The sequence below is a fragment of the Tupaia chinensis genome, unplaced genomic scaffold, assembly GCF_000334495.1.
Source record: "Tupaia chinensis unplaced genomic scaffold, TupChi_1.0 Scaffold000037_22, whole genome shotgun sequence".
Lineage (NCBI taxonomy): Eukaryota > Metazoa > Chordata > Mammalia > Scandentia > Tupaiidae > Tupaia > Tupaia belangeri.
The window spans coordinates 1,022,472-1,037,532 of NW_006159481.1; the positions used below are offsets into that span (position 1 = coordinate 1,022,472).

Sequence of the window (15,061 nt, forward strand, 5' to 3'; positions counted from 1 at the left end):
TTTTTTGTAGTTGTTCCCAACCACAAAACAAAGGTAGGTTATGTTTTGTGCCCTGGTAATTCCTATTCTTTCAAAGCTTTTTATCTCCCTACAGCATGAATCAATGGTTATGAAGGACAGGATCCAAAGTGGAATAAGACCAAGCTTATCAGAGGGAGGTCTCAAGATCTAAATCATATATTCAACTAATGTAAAAACAAGTACAGCCCATACTAGTGCCAAGCATTAAACACTTTACAGACATGACATACCCGTTTTTCCCAACTTTTTGCTTCTTTATTACACAGGTGAAGAATCTGGGAGACAATTACAAGCGCAGACAAGATACACAATACAATTCAGACCCATACAGCCAGGTCTAGAATCTTAAATCAGTGTGGCAAGAAGCTCAAAGTAGGAAAGATGTATTACGATTTTTTGGGAAGGGAACAAGAGGTGTATGTGCTTGCCAAGAGGGACAGAGTGAAGGAGAAAGCACTCCTCAGTGGATAATTTATGTCTAGCATATTCCTTAACTGATGGGCCTGGGATTCCCAACTGCAGTCAGCCATGTAGTAAAAGGATTGTTTTATCACTGAGTCAAAAGCTAGCCCACAGCTAGATTTCACACACAGAACAAGTTCTGGTGTAAACAATTAGGGCAAGAGGAAATGAAAACCCCACATTTACTAGAAAAGTGAATTCAATCTTCTGTTACGTAGCCATGGATAGTGGGCAAGTTCTATGCTACTAGTGTGGTATTCATTCTTTTGGACACATTTATTACCTTAACCTGTGCCCTGTAGGAGTCCATTCCTACCCAGAGATAACAGGACACTGGACCTTGCCACAACAAGGACACACTACTACTGTGTAATTCTTTATTATGAATTCAAATTCTCATCACAATAGAAGGAAAACATCAAAAATAAGGTTTATTGAAAAAAGGCATGTGACCCTGGAGGGGCTCAGCTCTTGTCACAGCTAGAATGGATCTGGAAGTACACTGTTGGGGCCTAATATAAATGATGGCCAATGGTCAGCGGATGATGTATCGTACATAAGGAACTTCAATGTCCTCTCCACTCTCATCGTTGCAACACAGCTCAAGTACCAGGGCCTGTATGTGGTGGCCGAGTTTTCGCTTTGACACATGACTCACGATCTCTGTCATCCTAGGGACAAGACACCAGAAATCACATTGAGAAAGGCAGATGAGGGCAGAGAAGAAAGAAAATGAACAGATCAGTGTAATTAGAAGTTCCAGACTCCCATTCAATACAGGGCCTCCCCCAGAATGTCAAGCTGCCAACTTACGGCTGGTCCAACCGTTCTTTCAGCTTGGTAGCAGGCATAAAGAAGGAATACAGCATGGATACCCCATGGGAGAGCATGGTGATCTCCAATTTGTGCTCTTTCTGGCAAGAGTAGGATGGAAGAGGAGAGAACAATCTGAGATGAACACACAAATCATCTGCACAACTACCATCTACATGGTTAGGGAGGAAGAGGGGATTTACCTTAAAGTAGTTTAGGAACTGCCTGAGGGTCATCTCCTCTCCATTAGCCTGTAATCCTTGTACATCAAAGCGATCCCACAATGTCCACTCTCTATTATAGTACTAAGGAATAAAGAATAGAGTGAGTTAGTGACCTCAGGAGACCTTACCCTTCTCAGTAAACCTTACACATTGTATCAGACTAACTGTAACTGTCTTTCGTTCAAAACTTTTCCATGATTTTATTACATCTTTAGTAAATAGCTGAAATCTTTATAATGATCAACAAAGCCACACACCAATGAGAAATGTCTCTTTCATCCACCTCCAATCCCCTTTACTTTAGCTATTAATGTCCTGTTAAGTACACTTTCCCTCTTTATCTCTGAAATGTACCAGTCACATTCCTACTTTGTACAGATGCAAAAAATTATGATAAACAGAAAATACACAAATTACAAAAAAAGTTTAAGTACACAGGGCTGGCAGGTGGCACAGTGGTTAAGGGTGCTGGACTCCCATATAGCCAACCAGTTTAAATGCTGGACCTGGTGTTTGTTTTTTCTCTCTCTCTCTCTCTCCCCCCCCCTCTCTCTCCCCCTCTTGTATCCCACTCTATCTTTCTCTGATGAAAGAAAGAATAAAGAGGAAAAAAGAAGGAAAGAAGGAAGTAACACTCCCTGATGGCCAACATCAGAGGCTTCTGCACATGCAAGCCCTTACCTGGTGATAGGGTGGAGCAAGAGGCTCAGAGAAACTGAAGAAGGGTATGGCCAAGTTGATGAAGCCATTCTTATAGGACTCCAGCTGTCTGTGCCCCTGGACCACCTTATATAGCTCTAGACATACAAGGCCAACAATAGCTGCTGTCGTTGTGGCAATAGCTGGGATGATCCTTCCTGCAATTAGCTTGCTCTATGAGACAGGAGGAGATGAGCAGAGGTAGTCATTATAGAGTTGGAGCTTAGAAAAGGGTCAAATATGAGTGTGTCAAAATGTGGAAGACTCGAGTTTGAGAAAGAAAGTTTAAGTTGAGCATGCCATTACCTTATGCCTGTCTGCAGGGGGAATATCATAGTTTTCTGCTCGGAGGTTGGATGCAGCAACAATAAAATCAATATGGAAGTTGCTGTCATCATCCTGTTGTGGGTGGGTGGGAGAAAGAAGAGGGGAAGGAGGGTCAGAAGACAAAATTATTTTCAGGCTACTGAGGACACAAGGACCTTCCACAAAATTACCTGCCAAGGACCAACACCTACTGCAAGCCCATAATTCTAAGAAAATGACTGAGCCACTGTCAGTGCTCCCCCTCCCCACCTCAGAGTTCTAACCCAGCACCTTCTCAAAGTCAATAGGGTACATCTTGAATCCAGAAAGTTTGTCTGGACTGGGAAGTGTGACCGTGAGCTCTTTCAGTTGGCTGTCATCTGCAGAAAGAGAGAGAATACCGTCAATCATTTGGAATGCAAGCTAGAGTAGGACAATAAAGCAAGATTCTTGAGTGGATCAGAATTTGTTCTTGTAGATAAAAGACATAAAGAGGAGATACTCTGGGAAACAGTGGGGGAAGAAATGTAGAACAGAAAACATCTCAAAAAGAAAAAGACACACAAGTATGGGGAACACAGAAACACTTAAGTCTGGAAACTCTGAGAAACAGAAAAAAGGCTATTAAAAAAGGATATAGGATTATTCACAATGGTAAAAAGGGGTAAGTGGCCCAAAATTATCAACAACTGATCAATGGATATACTGCATAGGATACAAACATACATGGATTGCTATTTAGCCTTAAAAGAGAAGGAAGTACTGACGTTCTCCAACACAGATGGACATTACGCTGTGAGAAATAAAGCCGGTCACAAAAATACAAATACTAATTCCACTAGAATTAGTGGAATGAGGTACCTAGGCTGTCAAACTACATTCACAAGGGACCAGCAGTTAGCGTAATGGCTATGTCACTGGACTCCCATGTAGTCGACCGTGGTTCAAGTCCCGGACCCGGTGGCTTAAACTCACGCCGGGTGCGTGTGCGTGCGTGCCCAAGATCCCGAGAGGAGAGTGGAGAAGGGATTGCGGCGTGGCCATCCCCCCTGGGGGGGTGATTTCCTGCTTTCTGTCTGTCTGTCTGTCTGGCGAGCACCCATGCCCTATAGCAAAAACCTCTCAAAAAAAAAACTACATTCACAGACAGAACAAGGAGGAAAAACAGTAAGAATGATGTTCAAGCATCATAGTTTTACAAAATGATAAAGTTCTAGAAACTAGATGAAGAATAGCGTTAACACTACTGAAAAGAACACTTAAAAACAGAGAGGATAGGAACCAGCAGTTGGTGTAATGGCTATGTCATTGGACTCCCATGTAGTCGACCATGATTTAAGTCCCAAACTCAATGACTTAAACTCACGCAGGGCATGTGTGTGTGCATGCCCAAAATCCTGAGAGGAGGAAGGAAAGGGGATTGTGGTGTGGCCATCCATTCTGGGGGTTGATTTCTCACTTTATATCTTTCTGCCTCTCTTTTTCCAGTGAGTGCGTGCACCCTATAGCAAAAAACACCTCTCCCAAAATAAAACAAGAAACAGAGAGTATGGCAAACCTTTGCAAACTTTAACTACCATTAAAAAAATAATAATAAATAATATACAGACTGAACAACACAGAATAGGAAATCCTGAAGAATGACAGAGGAAGTAAGAAGACATGGACCACCAGCAACATGATTGGGATCCAGTCCCATTCACTCAATGGTTAAATGAAGTACATTAGGATTCAGATCATCCCACATGACTGACTACAGTTCAAATTCGGGCTGGAGCTATTTAGAATACATAATCAGTACATATATGCTCAAAATCTTGATGGGATGGAGAAATGGAGAAGAAATTATAACAAAATCACATATCACTGAAGGTGCTGTTTAGATGAGTACATATGTCCACTGATCTAACAACAACAAAAAAAAATGGAGTCAAGAGTTGCGTGGAGCACAATACATGAGGGCAACTGGGTAAATTCAGACCAGAAATGAGAAAATATGGGAAGAAATTTGAAGAGGAAGATACAAGGGGGGAAAAGGTATTTATAAGGCTATGTATGAAGGACAACAAAGGAGAAATATAGAAAAGACAGAATGATACAGAAAACATATGCAGAAAGATATATGGTGAATAACAATTTACAAGTAGAAAAGGGAATAAATGAAATATCTGAGGTGAGAATATATACACAAAGGAAAAGACATACAGAGACAATACACGTCAAGAGACAGACAGAATGGGTAGAGAGGAATTAGTGAGAGTTGGAAAGCAGAGATGCTGATAAGAAAATGAGAACGTACTTAGAGAACAATATGAGAGTAAACATGCACACACAGGAAACCTGAAGGGTAGATATATGGACAAGAAGATAAGATGACCTGGTAGGAGATAAAGCAGGTAAGTTATCAAGAGAGATGTGTCCAGTGGTACTAATCATACCTTTCTTTCCCAGATAAACAGGAAAAGAGAACAAAGCAAGGCAAAAAACATATACAAAAAGGGCCACATAAGTTAAAGTTTTCCTAAAACCAGAGCCTTAGCCAACCATCTTTACTTAACAGAGAAGGAAGGGATTGATTAATGAGGAAGCTTAGCTAGACAGGTCCAAATGGAATGGTGACACCTGGACAACTGGACGAACATCCTCACCAACAAAGGCACTCTGCAATTCCTGGTCAGAAACATGGATCTTGATGCCAGACTTAGGTGTGAACTCAGGGACCTGCACAGACCGCAGGACTGTGGCCACTGCAGCTCGGTCCTGGGAGCCTGTCAGCCCATAGGTCTGGGCAAAAAGGTTGGCAGCAGCCACAACGTAGTCCAGATGCAGAGGCTAAGTAAAGGCAGGACATGGAAAAGTGTACATATCAGCTTTTGAGTAAGAGCCTCCACTTACCTAACATCCACCTACCCTCCTCTTGACCCAGGGATGCCTGAGAGAAGACTTACATTGTTGACATCAAAAGTGAGTGGGTGTGGACAGCGTTTGGGCCCAGACCAAAATGGTGCTCCTGAGCTTGTGAGCTGAAAGGATTGAAACATTGAGAGAACTCTAGCAATCTCAACTTGGGCCTGAGGTCTAAAGTCTCATCTGGAAATTCACTTTGTTCCAGAAACAACATAGTAACTGAACAAACTTGAATTGTCAGTCAGTCAACAAAATAACTTTGTACTAATAATCTAAATTAACATAAAACTCCTATAAGTCACCGTTATTCCTGCTTTACAAAAGAGGACACTGACGTTCTGGGAAAAAAAAAAAAAAAGACATGTCTTACTGTCAAATGACATCAAGTATGACTCACTCCTATGGAGGAGGAGGGAATCAAAACACAATCCCCTATTTGAGGGGAAGTGACTAGGGGTCTAAACAGTTTATGCACAAAACACTGGTTTAATTATTTCTCTGAGATAGTCCCATGCCTGCAGAAACCTATTCTTAACCATGAAATAGCCATGACAGCTAGATTAACAAGAATGAACCATGTTAAAATGAAGTAGCAGGCTTTTATTTTCCTGTAAAATGTAGTCTACCAAAAAACCCAGGAGATATATAGGTATGTAGTACAAAACATCTGTTTTAACACTGCTTTATAGGCTTTCCTTGCATGCTGGGCATAAGAGTAAGAGAACTAAAGCAATACCTGGTCAGGAGGGAAGTTATGCAGCAGCTGTTGGATGTTGTGTGAGTACTGGGTGTGCCAATGGTGGCATGCCCAGGTCACACAGTCAGCCCATGTGTGTGGTCGTTGTAGCACCAGGCTGCGCTGCACAGCCTCCAGCACTTCAAAGGGCTGGGAACCAGTCAGCTTCAGTGTCCGCTCCACAAACTTAGGGTCGCTATCAATAATTCAAAGGGACAAAGAAGACAATCAGTAGCTTTAAGAGTAGGCTTAGAACAAGTTCACTTTCTCCACAGAAAGCTAATACTAATTGCTAATAGTAACAAGCTCAAACATTCATAAATTCATTCAAAAATTACCATTGTTACAGTGATAGGGAAAGCAGGGAGAATGACCTCTGGTAGTAGAGCATTTGAGTTACTCACGTGAGGTAATGGTTGACATTTTCTGCAGGCTGCTTGAAGAGGCCTTCAAACTCATCCCGAATGCCCGCGTTACAAAAGATGACTTTGACGTTCTGGGAAAAAAAAAAAAAAAGACATGTCTTACTGTCAAATGACATCAAGTATGACTCACTCCTATGGAGGAGGAGGGAATCAAAACACAATCCCCTATTTGAGGGGAAGTGACTAGGGGTCTAAACAGTTTATGCACAAAACACTGGTTTAATTATTTCTCTGAGATAGTCCCATGCCTGCAGAAACCTATTCTTAACCATGAAATAGCCATGACAGCTAGATTAACAAGAATGAACCATGTTAAAATGAAGTAGCAGGCTTTTATTTTCCTGTAAAATGTAGTCTACCAAAAAACCCAGGAGATATATAGGTATGTAGTACAAAACATCTGTTTTAACACTGCTTTATAGGCTTTCCTTGCATGCTGGGCATAAGAGTAAGAGAACTAAAGCAATACCTGGTCAGGAGGGAAGTTATGCAGCAGCTGTTGGATGTTGTGTGAGTACTGGGTGTGCCAATGGTGGCATGCCCAGGTCACACAGTCAGCCCATGTGTGTGGTCGTTGTAGCACCAGGCTGCGCTGCACAGCCTCCAGCACTTCAAAGGGCTGGGAACCAGTCAGCTTCAGTGTCCGCTCCACAAACTTAGGGTCGCTATCAATAATTCAAAGGGACAAAGAAGACAATCAGTAGCTTTAAGAGTAGGCTTAGAACAAGTTCACTTTCTCCACAGAAAGCTAATACTAATTGCTAATAGTAACAAGCTCAAACATTCATAAATTCATTCAAAAATTACCATTGTTACAGTGATAGGGAAAGCAGGGAGAATGACCTCTGGTAGTAGAGCATTTGAGTTACTCACGTGAGGTAATGGTTGACATTTTCTGCAGGCTGCTTGAAGAGGCCTTCAAACTCATCCCGAGCCCACTATAAAGTAAATGGATTACATAGGACAATAGTGGAGAAGAATAGCTTGCTGGAGGCATTGGAAAAACCAACCAAGTTAAAAAGAGAGCATGGCTGCTCTGAAGGAACAGAAATGTGCAGTCTTCCAAATGTAGCTCCCCATTTCTACAACTTTGCACCTCTATCACAAAATTACACACTAATGACCCTAATCCACACAGGGATGACATAAATATATTATGTGACAAAATTTAATTTTTAAAAAGTATGTTCGAAGCAAGTGGCATAGAGGTTGCTAAATCCCACATGGACAACTGGACAGTTCATGTCCTAGACCCAAAGACTGAAAATCATGCTGAGCACATGGATGTGTTTGCCCCAAATCCCAAGTATGGGAAAAGGATTGTGGTGTGGCCATCTCCTTTGAAGGGTAATTTTAGTGAGAACATGGGCCCTGCAGTGCCCCGCCCCCCCAAAAAAAAGTATGTCTGCTATTCTTTGTTTCAATGGAAAAGAAAAACTTTACATTGTAAATTAAACAAGGATAATCCCTAAGCAGATCTGGGTCTGGGGAATTAGCAGAAAAATGAGAAACATGAATAGAGATTGTTTATCACAGTATTTTTGTCTTCTGAGAAAGATAAAATAATTAACAGTCATCACTACAATGGCCTGGAATCACCACACACTGGTGATTTGAGTTTAAATCTCATTTCTGTCACACTCTACTTGGTTTTGTAACTTCACACACACTGGTAACATTTCTCTCTTCCTCATTTTTTAAATTTGCCAGAGGGTGTGTGTACTCCCAGAGGAGGGTAGGGGAGAAGAGAAAAAAATAACATAAAGGGATTGTTGCATAAACACGAATGTCTATGCCACAATCCCTATCCCTTTAAGTCAGATGTCACATATGCACACACATGTACCAGCACGTTTCTCAAGCCATTGACCCATAACTCAAGACTGTAAAGTTGTTCATGTGGGATCCAGTTGCCTTAACCTACATGATAGGCTGACTCCCTTCGCCGTTTTTTTTTTTTTTTTAAAGTTTTTTTTTGTGTGTGTGTGATAGTGTGCATGTGCTCAACAGAGGCAGTGAAAGCAATTTGAGAATGATCATCCCCCCAGGGTGCATGGCCACACTGAAATTTCCTCTTTATTCTCTTCCTGGGACTTGGGGGAAACTACACATAGATCCAGCATTATTTTCAAGATGCCAGGTACAGAAGCCAAACCAGAATCAGCTATGCGGGAGACCAGCACCTTAACCACCACATCATTAGCTACAACCACTTTGCCTCATTTTAAAGACATGTATTACAACATTTATATAAAGGACTAACAAATACAACTTTTTCTACTTCCTTTTCTTATCAATCTCATATCCTCCTGAACATGTCCTCCAATAGTGCAGTAAGAATCATCCTATTGGCAAAGTAGTAATTTTTAGGCTGAACAAGGAATCAAAGATTAAGTCTGGATGCCAACTTATCTAGATGTGTTCACTTTTTCCAGGTTAGATGATAAATATGGTTTTGTATATGACTGTATTATACAGAAAGAATTATCCTGATAAAAGCAATTCTTGAGTATATATTGAGGAACAGTTATAGAAACTCAAATATTGATTTATTATCCAATATATTTCAGAAAGCTAGGGGATATGAACAAATTCATTCTGATTAACATGAAAATAATTTTGTTTACATAGTACATTATATTTACATAGGAACACATTCTCACTTTTTAGATGTATATGGAATTATATGGTTTACTTTTGCCTGAATGTTTCCAGAATATCTTAAAAAATTTTTTTAAAAAGGATCATTTCTAAAAAAATAAGCTACTGAATAAAAATGTGAGGGAAAGATACTTGGAGAAGATACATGCTACACTAAGACTTGCAGCCTCTAAATGAAATGATGACCAAGATACTTTTCCCTTCCATATCCACTCTCCCCAAGGGTGGTCACCTGAAGAGTGTGCTCGATGGCATTGGGAAAGTTCTTCAGTGTACAGATGGGAACAGACTTCTCAGGTGGGTCTTGGCTGGAACTGTAAGACTCAGTCAGGAATGGAATAACCACCTGCACATTGCCCTTGGTACCCAGTGTGCCTGATTCCAACAATGGTTTATGGTAGTACACGCAGCGACGGTCCATGTACAAGCCTAAGGGAGATGAAAGAGAATACAAAGAGAAGTGGGAGAGGAATCTCGATAAATGACAGAAAGCTATGTAACCTCAATACACATCCCAATATACAAATACAACTCTGCCCTTCTCTGCACCCATTTCAAACTCACGGGCATCTACATTGTCCAGGGCATTGGCCACACCATCCAGGTTTTGAAAGAAGTCATCATCATAGATACACTCTGTTTCAGGGCCCACACGGTTTTGGTGACTTGTCACTCTTATGTAAGGATTTATTTGACGCACAGCTGCAGCAGCTGTGTCAGACTTTAACTTCTGCAAAGGAGTGAGAAAAGATGTTATGCATGCATTCACCCAGTAAATTTTTACAGAATAATTCTAAGGACTGATTTAATTAAAAGTGGACTAGCCCACAAACTTAGCAGGATCCAATTTAGTAGAAGATGATGATGTTACAGTGCTGTGACAAATGTGGCAACACATGAGCAGAAAGGAAAACACAAAACAGGAAACAATGAATCAGATACCTTTTATTTCTTGATCATCATCTACTGCTTTTCAGATAATGGCACCCAGAATGAGTCAGGATAGATACATCCAAATAAAAGGTGCTAGTACATGGGTAAAAAGGATTACTTAAAAAGCCCAAGTCATATCACATTCCATTTTCAGTCACATTCCACTGAATCCTCCTTTTACTACATACTAAATTGTGCCCCACATCCCCACCCACAATCTGACATCTGTTTCTTAACTACAAAGTATATTCTAATTTCAGGACTTTTCTCACCTGCAAACATCCTTTTACTCCCCAACATCCTTGAAGTCTTTATAAAAATACAATCTTTCCAATAAGGCCTTCACTCACTATCGTTACATAATGATCTCAAAAACAATCTTAAAAAAAATTTCCATTATGTAGCTATCATTATTTCCCATATCAAAATTCAAACTGAGAAAATACAGGAATAGCAGTCCATTTTAAATGCAATAAATCCATTACAAATAGCATAAACATTTTCATAAAAAAAAATCTTTTAAGTATAAAACTTCAGTGACAAGCCTCAGCTGGATTCATACAACCACTGTATTCAGTGTTTTGTATTTTCCATGAAGAATGGGAAGACTCAGCATCAAAAATGATTACTTAAATAATATTTTAAAACATACACATCACCTTGACAAGTGATAAATGTTTTCAAGTTTAGCTGGTTACCAAATGTCATCTCAAATTTTATCATTATCCACTGGTTTGTTTTACACCTTGACTGGACTTTTACTTAGTATTTGATGTTCCCTGGTCATTTGGAAAAACAAGTAGTCTCTGAAAAGTTCACAGTAATTATGTACAATGAAATAATTTTGTGTAAATTTGAAATGTTTTTGCCCCAATAAACTTGTATTTTAACTGTAATTTCAATGAACTTTTAGAAGCCTTTTTGACTACTTTACTGAGTAAAGAAACACTTCATAAAATAAAATGAAAAATTCCACTTTACTTTGGTATTTGGGAAAACCAAAAAAGACAAATGTCTGAAAATGTGAAAAAACAGTTGAGATTGTTGAATTGCCTGGTGGTTAATGCAGTCAGAGCCTACATGGCCAACAATGTAATTTGAATCCTAGCTCCAGTAGCTTGAAAAATATGCCAGGGTATTTCTATGCCCAGAATATCAAAAGGATAGAGAGGGGAATGCAGCATAGCCATGCCCTGCTGAAAGAGTGCTTTCCTCCCCCTCAGTTTCACTCTCTACTCCTAATGATGACTGACACACTCTGTCAAATTAGTGAACTTAACAGTGATGTGATATACTCAATAAAAAAGCTACAGACCTCCAAAGGACACTGTACAGCACAGTGAAGATTTCTAAGTTACTGTGCAGCCTAGTGTTATAAAGCTTAAAACAAGTAAAAGATTCTGACAATAACAACAATGAACTTTACATAAAAATTCCTGAATAATCCCTCTGTAAGGAGCTTCATAGTCCTAGTTTAGCAATTACTGAAAATCAAAGAAAACAAAAATGAAGGATGGGAGATATTTCTAAAAATTACCAATGAAAGGGCTTATGAGGCATTCAATAAACATGATAAAAAATTATAATTTACTTGTAGGAGCTGACAATAACAACAATGAACTTTACATAAAAATTCCTGAATAATCCCTCTGTAAGGAGCTTCATAGTCCTAGTTTAGCAATTACTGAAAATCAAAGAAAACAAAAATGAAGGATGGGAGATATTTCTAAAAATTACCAATGAAAGGGCTTATGAGGCATTCAATAAACATGATAAAAAATTATAATTTACTTGTAGGAGTGTTACTATTTTCAGTTCCAAGTCAGAAGTAGATTTGAATTTTAATATGTCTAATATGTGATACATTTTGGAAACTTTCCTCTATTTTTAGGGAAAACTCTGATTTAAAGAAGTCTAGAAAAGAGGAAGTGGAGGATTAGCTATGTAATATATCATCTTTAACGTTTAAAACTGGCAAAAGCTTCAGTTATCATCTGGTCCAGTTTTTTTACTGTTAAAGTGAAAATACTACTGTTTCTTTCTTACATTAGAGAGAAATTTTTGCTGTAGGGAACATGCACTCACCAGAGAGACAAGAAGTGAGAAATTGCCCCTAGACCTCCCCAGGGGAGAAGGCTGCACTGCAATCCCTTCTCTTTTTCTCCTGGGATTTTGGACACAAAATCACACACACCCAGTGTGAATTTCAAGCTTTGGGGATCTGGGACTGAAATTGATCGACCATGCAGGAGTCCAGTACCTTAATCACTATACTACCTGCTGGCCCTACTGCTATTATTTTCAAAATCAGGCAAGTTAAAGCTATGCTAAGATTAGAATGATTTCTTTGGACACCTAGACACATACCGTATGTTTCAAAATACTGCATATAATAACTTTTGGGGGGGAATTAATATTTTCATAGTATAAAACAAAAGCACATAAAGTACTATTTAATAAAAACATTCAGTTTTTCTAAAAAAAAAAAAAAAGATTGAATGGTAGTAGAAAAAATAAGAGAAAGGTTGACAAAAATAGGTGAAAAGACCCAAGACAAAGCAGAAATGAACAATGAAGTAGTAAAGGACATTCACTGCTCACTCCTAAGCACACCCCACTGACCGTGACATCCCAGGGCCGGAAGAGAAACTGCCGATTCAGGTTGGACTTCTCAATGGTGTCCATATCTGTAACTGTGATTTCCCCACCTTCCCCACAGCCTAGCCCAATCATGGCAAAGTTCTTAAGCAGCTCACAGCCAATGGCCCCAGCACCCACCTGTAAAGTGGCAAAAAAGAGAGAGTCAGGTCATAGTAACTGAGAGTACACCTATGTCAAGGCCACATATCACACCTCACTTCTTCTGGAGATAACAAGAGATTTTAAGAGGGTCTAGCACATATTTAGAACTACACAGTTAAGTTCCAGGGCCATAAAACCTATGGTTATCTGAGATAAAAGGCACCTGGGAAGAAGGCTATGAGAGACAAATGTATTTATGAGACTTGCTTTCAATACACAGAAAATGAAAAGGAAGGTACAATCATGGTTATGATAACCAAAAAAACCCTCCCTTGGGAGGCAGGAGAATCTAGAAGAGGTAGGTACTGACCAAGAGAGATCAAAGTAGAAGGTGCACAAGAGATTCACTCACCAGAAAGTACTTCTGCTTCCCCAGCTTCTTTTGTAGGTCTGAGCCAAATACAGCCACTTGCCCGTCATAACGGTTCTGGAGCTGAATCATGTGAAAAAAGAGAAAGGTCAGAGAGAATCATCCCTGTAGAAGCACTAGTCGTAATTACTTCCCCACAGGCCCTACGGACATACTGGAAGACACTTATCTTCTGTTAAGCCTGCTCTGTTCTCAGGAAGACACTCAAGAGCATCAAAGTACAGCCACTGCATGATAGGCATAAACTTCCCAGAGCAAGCCTGGAAAGAATGTAATCTATGGTTAATCTGGGCCTAAAACATAGAGTAGTAGTAAATAGTAAAAGACAGAGATCACATCAACCATGCATCTTCCCAACCATGCTGACCTTCATGACCTCCTGTGCAGCCAGGCCCCCAATAAAGGCATTTATAGGTGCAAGATCTCCACCAGCCACATATGCCAGTTTCCGAATAAGGTCCTCATCCAGGATGTCTTGTTGTACTGCTGGCAGAGCTTGAGCATTCACAGCCTGTGCTAGAGCCACCAGTTTTGTTGCATCCTCCTAGCATGCAAAAAGGAACCAAGAGAGGGCCTCTAGGACTAATTCAGGAGAGAGAGGAAATCTAGGAAGATGGAAAGGCATAGTTGGGATATAAATCAGAAACCTTGACATGTTCACCCATTCACTCACCTCATTGTGTGGCCGAGGTACCCGATGGTACTGAATGTAAAACTGGTGCAGGGCCTGGAAGCCTATATGCAGGTGAGCAGGGCGTGCATACTTAGCAAAATCTGTTATCACAAAGTCTGGCTCTGCCAATGAGGCTGTTAAGGATTTCTGTTGTAAGAAGAACATCAGGAAATGTAGTTTTTCACACTGCTATGCAAAAATGCATCAAACTCATGGCTCAACCTCCCCATCCCCCAAACCTATACTTACGAAACCGATCTTCTTAGATACTTTGACCTGACTGACAATGCCTCCACGAACATAGTCAGAGAAGCAGGAGGTATCACAAACACTAAAGGTATAAGGACCTGAGAGATAAAACATGCTGGTGGGTAATCAATCAATAAGTGCAAGAAACCTCCTACCTCCACTTCCCGACAGCCACAGCATCATCACAAAAAGTCATAATGTCCCACCTTAGGTAACTGGAGGCCTCTGGCCAAACGCTACAGAAACCACCTCCTTTTGCCTCAGGAAGCTCAGTCATAATAGGGACCCTACTATGCCTAAAAACTCCCCCCCAAAAAAACTTCTGTGTTTAATCTTCTAGTTTATGTAAACATCAAAGGGCCAAATCTAAAACTCACACCAGGCGCATGTGCGTGCGTGCCCAAGATCCTGAGAGGAGAATGGAGGAGAAGGAATTGCAGTGTGGCCATCCCCCCTGGGGAATGATTTCTCGCTTTGTCTCTGTGTCTCTCTCTGTCTGGCGAGCGCACGCGCCCTATAGCAAAAACCTCTCCAAAAAAAACAAAAAACAAACAAACAAAAAAAAAACCCCAAAAAAACAAAACTTAATTCTCATCAGACGAATTCTCACTCCACATTTAATACTTTACACATCAAGTATCCTACTCAGAGGGTCTATCTTAATAAGATCACATTAAATCCAGAATAAACAATAGCTCTGAGGTGATCCAGTGATAACTAGTCAAGTCTTTCTAAGAAAAAACTTGAATTAAAAATAAAGAAAAGAGGAACCGTCAGTTA

At 40.1% G+C, this 15,061-nt stretch overlaps 1 protein-coding gene across 1 annotated transcript in view; it reads right to left on the reverse strand.

Moving 5' to 3' along the window:
- Positions 1 to 941: 941 nt before the first annotated feature.
- Positions 942 to 15,061, reverse strand: part of LOC102471324 (ubiquitin-like modifier-activating enzyme 1) — a 23,723-nt gene continuing 9,603 nt past the window's right edge. Inside the window, exons 9-26 of the mRNA XM_006140565.2 lie at positions 14,282 to 14,379; positions 14,033 to 14,179; positions 13,727 to 13,903; positions 13,515 to 13,619; positions 13,342 to 13,422; positions 12,810 to 12,965; positions 9,819 to 9,984; positions 9,487 to 9,683; positions 7,467 to 7,531; positions 7,063 to 7,258; positions 5,474 to 5,548; positions 5,174 to 5,357; positions 2,817 to 2,905; positions 2,526 to 2,618; positions 2,202 to 2,393; positions 1,500 to 1,601; positions 1,297 to 1,397; positions 942 to 1,154 (exon numbers count right to left, since the gene is read on the reverse strand). Of these exons, the coding sequence (XP_006140627.1) occupies positions 1,019 to 1,154; positions 1,297 to 1,397; positions 1,500 to 1,601; positions 2,202 to 2,393; positions 2,526 to 2,618; positions 2,817 to 2,905; positions 5,174 to 5,357; positions 5,474 to 5,548; positions 7,063 to 7,258; positions 7,467 to 7,531; positions 9,487 to 9,683; positions 9,819 to 9,984; positions 12,810 to 12,965; positions 13,342 to 13,422; positions 13,515 to 13,619; positions 13,727 to 13,903; positions 14,033 to 14,179; positions 14,282 to 14,379 (2,360 nt within the window). The 3' untranslated portion in view covers positions 942 to 1,018. The remainder of the gene's footprint in view (positions 1,155 to 1,296; positions 1,398 to 1,499; positions 1,602 to 2,201; positions 2,394 to 2,525; positions 2,619 to 2,816; positions 2,906 to 5,173; positions 5,358 to 5,473; positions 5,549 to 7,062; positions 7,259 to 7,466; positions 7,532 to 9,486; positions 9,684 to 9,818; positions 9,985 to 12,809; positions 12,966 to 13,341; positions 13,423 to 13,514; positions 13,620 to 13,726; positions 13,904 to 14,032; positions 14,180 to 14,281; positions 14,380 to 15,061) is intronic.